General features: G+C 47.1%; 1 protein-coding gene across 1 annotated transcript; it reads left to right on the top strand.

Annotated features, from left to right (window-relative positions):
- The first annotated feature begins 1,259 nt into the window (after positions 1-1,259).
- On the top strand, positions 1,260-4,504 carry LOC119321713. Its single transcript, XM_037595276.1, has 2 exons — positions 1,260-2,571; positions 2,681-4,504. The coding sequence occupies exons 1-2, from the start codon at positions 1,466-1,468 to the stop codon at positions 4,161-4,163; spliced, it is 2,589 nt and encodes an 862-aa protein (XP_037451173.1). The 5' UTR covers positions 1,260-1,465; the 3' UTR covers positions 4,164-4,504.
- The last annotated feature ends 3,383 nt before the right edge of the window (positions 4,505-7,887 follow it).

Below are 7,887 nucleotides of genomic sequence, written 5' to 3'. Positions count from 1 at the left end.
TAAAATGGTGAAAACGCAAGAATCAAACACTAATAATTTGTTAATTCTCTATTTTGCTTTCCCTAACAGCTACTACCCTCCCACAGTCCCACTACAATTCATCCATGTGTCTTTTAGCAGCTACTAGTATTTTTTTTATAGCGAGGCTTCGGCTGGCACAGCTCTATAGTTTGGCCCAAACCAGCCGAGTCGAGAAAGGCACCGCCTGACCGATGACTTGCACCAGATGAAAGAGACTGTCTGCGGAGCGCCTTCCTCTTCCTCGCTCCCGACGACGACGCAGCAGGCAAGTCGTTTTATAACCAGGCAGCTATCTTGCTCACTCTTCTATGGCTGCCATTCTCCATTCTGCAGCCTCACAATAATTAAAGATTCTCCATTCTGCACCTTAATTATTCCCACAGGGTTTTGGAGATGATCCAAAGATGATCCGTCGCAAGGACAAGCAATGATTAGGAAGAGTGTTAGGATTTACGTAATCGTGTAAGTAAAGGATAATCCTTCCTTGTAAAGAGCCCCGTGCGGTTGGCTGTAGTCCCGACGCTTTCCACGTTCCCATGAACGGACGCTTCTCTTCGTCATGTTTGTTCCCCTTGTGGCCTTGTATGATCACCAATGGAATACAGTTGGTTAACACTTCAAAAGAACTATTCGAAGTTGCAAAATGATTTGACACCGCTTACCAATTAAAGTAGTGAAAATGCAAGAATCAAACACTGACAATATGTTAATTCCCTGATTTGCTTGTCCCTGACAGCTACTACTCACCCACTATAATCCACTAATGATCTTCTTCAGTGAAAGTGCTACTACTTATAGTAGGCGCTGTCGTTTAGCACGTAGAGAATGTAGTCTGGCTCGTTAATTAAGCTACAAAGGAAACGATGAAAGCTACTGTATGCGTCCGTACACCCTTCCGAATAGTACATCACTTGTGTCTTTTAGCAGCTACTAGTGTGGCTTTTGATAGTGATGAAGCTTGACCATTTTTGATAATTGGCCCAAACCAGCCTAGTTGAGCCTGGCGATGACTTGGACTGGATGAGGAAAATTATGAGAGCCTAGTAAAAATATCTCTAGCCCAATATGCCAAGTAGCTCAACCACTTGGAAAAAGAGCAGTAAAGAGCAAAGAAAATCACACACATGCATCCACAAATGTGTGCCCCTCACGAATGTTTCCAAATGCTTTTCTTTGAAAACTACTTACTAGGATTGATTTCCTAGTTTATGTGACCAAAGAAGAGTTGATTGCTGCTTCCCTTCTCCGACGACTGACTTCCGTCTATCGAACTTTGAATTTGCAGAGCACCTTGCTCTTAATCCCTCCCGACGACGACGCGCCAGGCAAGTCGTTTTATAACCACGCAGCTATCTTCCTCACTCTTCTATGGCTGCAATTCTCCATTCTGCAGCATCACAATAATTTAAGAGGAAGCACACCTGCTCTGAGAGTGCAGCCGTCAATGGGTCAGCCGGAGCAGAGCAAGCAGCCATGGGAGTACACCCTGCGGAAGTACCTCCTGCTGCTGGCCACCCTGGTGGTCAACGTGACGTACGCCGCGGGCTTCAACCCGCCGGGGGGCGTCTGGCAGGAGGACCCCCACAACGACGGCCAACGACTCGCTGGCGACCCCATCATCCGCGACATCCATTACCACCGCTACCTCGCCTTCTTCTATTGCAACGCCACCGCCTTCGCCGCCTCACTCGTGGTCATCATGCTCATCCTCATCCTCGCCGTTCGGCACGACAAGGAGAAGGAGAAGGGGAAGAAGGACGCCGTTCAGGTCATCAAGCCGCTGCGGGCTGTCATGGTGCTGGACCTGCTCAGCCTCGTGGGTGCCTACGGCGCTGGAACCTGCCGGGACAGGATTTCCAGCGTCTACACCGCGGTTCTGGTGGCCGCTGTCTTCGCCTACATCGTGGTACTCAAGTTGATGGACCGGCGTTTTCCAGACAAGAACTCTGGCTCCAGCGGCGGCATGCCCAACTCTGAAACCAACAACTGCGCCGTGCCAGGCGCCAGCGCAAGTCCCGCCCCTGACCCTGAATCTGACCGCAAGGTTGAAGAAAAGGAGTCCCGGAAGAGGCTGAAAACAGAAGAAAGGCTCTGCAAGGTCCTGATGCTTCTCGCGACGTTTGCCGTGAGCATCACATACGTCGCCGGACTGAGCACGCCTGGTGGCTTCTGGGACAGCACCGGGGGCAGCCACCGCCCAGGCGACGTGATTCTCAGGGACCACCACAGCACGCGCCTGACGGTGTTTTTACTCTTCAACACCACGGCGTTCGTGGCGTCCCTGCTCATCGCCGTGCTGCTCATCATCGACGGCAAGAAGCTCCGCGACAAGACGGCTCGGTTTCACGTGCTCTATGTGTGCATCTTCGTAGCGCTTGTCGGCCTCATTGGCGCATACGCCGCTGGCAGCTGCAGGAAGACCGACACCACCGCCTACGTGGTCAGCCTGGTTGGCGCTGTTCTGGCATACATCCTGCTCCACGGCTTCTACACTTGGTATTACTCCAACTCAGCCCTACAAACTGATGAAAATCAGCACACTAGTGACAGGTACTGATGAAAAACAACACATACGACTGCAGTTACACTGCTTTCTTCTTTATTTCTCTGCAACTAAAATGAACTATGTTTCTTCTCTCTCTGCAATGTATTAATGCAGTGGTAGGGAGGCTCTGGACAAGGCCCGCTCTCTTGTTCTACTGCTCGCCACTCTTGCCGCCACCATCACCTACACAGCGGGGTTGGACCCGCCGGGTGGCGTTTGGCAGGACAACGGTGACGGGCACATGGCTGGCGACCCCATCCTCCTCGCGACAAACGCTAGGAGGTACAAGGCCTTCTACTACTGCAACTCGGTTGCGTTTGTGGCCTCATTGGTGGCCATCGTCTTGGTCCAGATGGAGAAGCTAGTCAAGCACCATGTGCTGGAGGCAGCGATGATACTCGACCTGTTTGGCCTCAACGGTGCATATGCCGCTGGGAGCTGCCGAAACGTGAACACCTCCATTTACGCCATGGCTTTGGCAGGGGCTGTCTTGATCTATGTGGTGATCCATGTTGTCTTCTTCACGCTGGATCACGGGGACCAGAACAGCAACGACCAAGAAGATCAGTTGCTGGAGAAGAAGCGCAAACGGTTGCTCCTCTTTGCGATCTTGACCGTGACCATCACCTACCAAGCCGGCCTCACCCCTCCTGGTGGCTTCCTGCTCCAGGACGACAAGCTCGGCCACCATGCCGGTGACCCGGTCCTCTTGTACAACTACCCACGCCGCTACCATGCCTTCTTCTATTGTAACTCGGTGAGCTTCATGTTGTCCATCGCCCTCATCATCCTCCTGGTGAACCCCAATTTGTACAGGCCAGCAATACGAAGCAATGCGCTATCTGTTTGTACGGCGGTGGGTTTGTTTTGTTTGATGGGGGCGTACGCCGCCGGAAGCACGCAACACATCAAGACATCCATCTACATTTTCGTGTTGGTGGTCGTGGTCCTCCTCGTTGCAGCCGGACTGCTGCTAGTATTTTTGTTGAGGGAACCGACTGGACAGGGGGACGACGGAGGAGAAAACAAAAATGGCATCTCGGCAGCTGCTGAGCCATCCATACCCAATGAACAGGAGGAAGAAGAAAAAGCAAAGAAGGAAAAAAGGAAGAACCACGCGAGGCGCAAATACCTGATGCTGCTAGGTATCTTGGTGGCGAGCGTAGCCTACCAGGCCGGCCTGGAACCACCCGGCGGAGCGTGGCAGAGCAGTGGGAACGGGTACGAGGCGGGTGACCTGGTGATGCACAGCAACATGAGGCCCCGGTACCTTGTCTTCTTCTACAGCAACTCCATTTCCTTTGTGGCTTCCATCGTTGTCATCATCATGTTGCTGCCGCATTGGCTGCCAGACGAGAGGGAAGAAGAATGGAAGACATGGTCGCTGAAGGTGATGAACCGGACGATCAGACTGGATCTGTTTGCTCTCCTGGTGGCCTATGCAGCCGGCTCCAACAGGGGGTGGAAGACGTCTGTGGTTGTCGTTGCGCTCATCATTGCTGTGCTGAGCTACTTTGCAATCCACATGAAGCTTTCGACATGGTCTGAAAGTCGCCATGAGAGCCAGCAGAGCAGCAACGGAAATAATGCAGTGTGATTCATTATCAGTGCGCTCTGTGGTGTAGCTCCACTAACGTGAGGGCAGTCACAAAGTAACCCAAGTTCTGGGCGATTGATATCTGTAATCAGCTTAGCTCTGTCCAATCTCTCTGCTCAAGCTAGCTCGCCCTGTTTACAGATTCCTAGTCTAGTTGATGTAATCGGATAAATAACCTGCATCCCAATTGGAGCATGCTGACATTGTCTGCCGGCTCATTGGGCGCACGGGTGTGTGTGTGTTTGTGTGTCTTAATCCAATGAATATGTGTGGTAGGTGACATTTCCAGATCCTATATGCATTCTGACTCATAAGAACTTGAATGGGAAGTGCATGAGTTGCAATTACATTTTGTTACTACTGAAACATGCTGTGTCACTTGGTGCAGTCTCAAGTATTGTGCAATCCTGATAATTAGTAATGACTGATCGAGAGTAAACATACCTTGAACGCGGGGCCCGACCATCGGACGCCAGCGGCGTGATCTCTGCAGCGGGGCAATTCACCGAACACCTGCAGGGCGCCCGATCCCCGCATGCAGATGGAGGCAAACAAGGCGAGCAAGGACGCCGTCGTGCGTGCCGTCGTTGCCGTGGATCGATAGAGACGTGCGCTGGAGTTAGAGGTTGGCACGATTTGGTCGGAGAGGATTCCTCGAGCGTGAGCCGCGTCGATCGGAAGCAGTTGCTCGAGGCGTGAATGCAGGTGCTGCGCGAATCCAGGTGGTTTAAGAGGTCGCTCCGCGCGATCTTCCGCGGGAGGGACAAGGAAAGGGGAAGGCCACCGCGCAGCGCCGCGCTTCCTGGGTGCAGGTTAGGACGGGGCGAGGCGTCGCCGGCGATCGCCGGAGAGAAGGAGCGGCGCCTTGGCTCCTGGCTCCCGCGCGGCTCTGTATCGTGAGGGGCTTTCAAAAAACAAACCGTGAAAACCGGCTAGAGCAACAAACCTCCTGAGTTCTGACTTCACAAGTACTCCCTCCATCCTTTAAAGAGTTTACTTTCAACTTTCTTGGAAAGTCAAACCTTTTTATATTTGACTGTGTTTATATAATAATACATCAACATTTATGCCATCAAATTAGTAGCATTAGATTCGTGATAAAATATACTTTCATCATATACCTATTTGATTTCACAAACATTGATATATTTTTGCACAAACTCGGTCAAACTTTGAAATAGTTTGACCCTCCAACAAAATTGGAAGTACACTCTTTAAAGGACGGAGGGAGTACAGTACAAAAAAAAACTAACTTCCTAGTTTTTTTTTGAGGGGTCTGATTTCCTAGTTCAGAAGGCGTGAGCTACCGGCGCGTTGGTGACCTCAGGGGATGTTTTTTAAATTTTAAGGAAGGGAATTGTGGAAGATTAGATGTGCCATACACTCCCTTCGTTTCAAAAAAAATTGAACTTCTAGATTTGTTGTGAGTCAAACTTCTGCACATTTGACCAAGTCTGTGTAAAGAATATGCCAACATCTATAACACCAAAAATGGTTTCATTAGATTCATTATAACACCAAAACGTGGCCGCCACCACAGTCGAAGGTGTCAAAACGGCAAGCAACGAGAACCTCCCTAGAAGCTACAAATCGGGAAAGTTATAACTCCATCCAGTAGAGCGCAAACTCCTTGCACTCCCACACATGTAGTTCTAACAGAGGAGGAACAGGAGGGACGACCTACCATCGAAGGAGAGGTGGCGGCACGTTGCGCCCGAAGGTCACCTCGCGTGGTGTTTAGAGCGGCTCCTAGTGTTTAGAGTGGAACAGATGAGGAAAAAAAACATTTGTTTTGACAAGTAGGATCTAAGTCCGAAATTGCTAATGGAGCTCAAGCTCAATAGAGCTCAAAGTTTGAACATTTCAAACCTCAAACTTTGAAGTTTCAAAATATTCTAAAAAAACACATGTAATGGAAAATCATACACCGCTCAATTTCTTTCAAGGGATCTAATAGGTGAAGTAGTCAAATCTTTCAACATGGTGCGGTTAACTTGATACCTAGGAGACACATCTAATGTATAAACTCAACATGTGGTGCTCCTACCAGATTTCCTATTATTCGAAAAAAAAGAATCTTGATATAATTATTTTTTATCATGAGTGTTGAGATCTTAAAAGTGATCATGCTTGACACAAAAAATATATTTATTTCCGGCAAACAATAATAATTATACTGTATTTTTGAAGTCAATAAATTCATAACATTTATCACGAACTTTTTCTAAGGTCATTTATTCATATATTTTTCTCGAGAAGAGGCAATTTGTGCATAAACGAGTCTAATTATTTACATTAGGCCTGGTCGGCACTGAGGCCCGGTCCCTGGTCGAATATGGGCCGCATCATCGAGTCGGGCTCCAAGCCCAAACCAGCTTTGCTTCTGGCCTTCTGCTGCGTACTATGCGAAGCGGAAATCCCTATTCGCCGCTCGCTGAGGCAAAATGTAGGGCTACCGCACAGGGCAGCGCAGCGAGCTACAAAACCTGGGCCGGCCCACTTATACGCGTCCAACCGGTTTTGGGAACATTCTAGAAGGTTCCCTGAACCGGGTTTTTTCTTGTATATTTTTTTCTGGTTATTTTTCGGCTTTCTATTGTTTTTCAATTCTCTTTTTTCGTTTCTGTTTTTCTTCATTTTTTTCTTTTTGTTTCATTTTCTTTTTCAAGTTTATTTTTCTTTCGCAGAACTTGTTCGCAGTTTTACAAAATGTTTACGATTTTATTTTTTATTTCTTTTTCTTTTCTTCTCTTTTTTAAAAAATAGAAAAATTTAAATTTTGTCCGTGTTCTCAAAAAATGTTCTCAAAATTCAAAATCTGTTCGCGTTACACACAAAAGTACAAAACTTTCGAAATTCAGAAAATGTACCGGATTTCAATTTTTTGTTCACATATTAAAAAAATGTTCGCGCTTCCAAATTTTTTGGGATTTTTCAAAATTGTTCTCCGTTTCATAATATGCTCTCAAAATTCAAAAACTGTTTGTAGTTTAAAAAATTTGTTCGTGCTTCCAAATTTGTTCAGAATTTTCCAAAATTGTTCTCTGTTTCAAAATTTGTTCTCAAGATTTAAAAAATGTTTGGGAATTGAAGAAAATGTTCCAGCTTTCCTAATTTGTTCACAAATTCGATGATAGTTCATGTTTTTCGATTTTGTTCACAAATTCAAAAAATGTTCTGGAAGTTTAATAAAGTAAACATTTTTATTTGTTGTTCACAAATTCAAGAAATGTTCCCTTTTTCAAATTTGTTCACGTCATCAAAATGTTCCTGTTTTACAAAATTTGTACGAAAATTTGAAAAATGTTTTTGTTTTGAAGAAAATATTCATAATTTTGAAAAATTCAGTTGTGGGAGGTCGTCGATTCGACGCAATAAATTGACTGTAATTTTTAGAATATTTTGCCAATTAATGTTTAACATTAGTCTCTATCATATATGTCTTTAACTGTCGGGCTGCTCATTGAACATGAAATGGTATACGTTGCAGTGGTTCGCACGGCAGGGCAATAAGTGCGATGCCGTGTGTTCGAGTTCAGCGCTAGCGTGATTTTATTTTTTGCGATTTTTTCATCTCGGGAAAGCGCTGTCGCGTACCACTGTAAATGGGCCGGCCCACGCTAGCCGCTCCTGTGCGAAGCGCCGGCACTTTGCCGCAGCGAGCGGCCTATAGGAGCTCCCATGCGAAGCCACGAAGCAAGCGAGGGTATCTCTCTCAAAAAAA

The sequence above is a fragment of the Triticum dicoccoides genome, chromosome 6B (genome assembly GCF_002162155.2).
Source record: "Triticum dicoccoides isolate Atlit2015 ecotype Zavitan chromosome 6B, WEW_v2.0, whole genome shotgun sequence".
In the NCBI taxonomy this organism is placed as follows: domain Eukaryota; kingdom Viridiplantae; phylum Streptophyta; class Magnoliopsida; order Poales; family Poaceae; genus Triticum; species Triticum dicoccoides.
The sequence above is the reverse complement of the archived record's forward strand: the minus strand, read 5'-3'. Positions and strand labels throughout refer to the sequence as shown.

Coding starts and splice junctions, on each gene's coding strand:
- LOC119321713 (XM_037595276.1), top strand. CDS start 1,466: ATGGGTCAGCCGGAGCAGAGCAAGCAGCCATGGGAGTACACCCTGCGG. Junction 2,572..2,680: donor AATCAGCACACTAGTGACAG/GTACTGATGAAA, acceptor GTATTAATGCAG/TGGTAGGGAGGCTCTGGACA.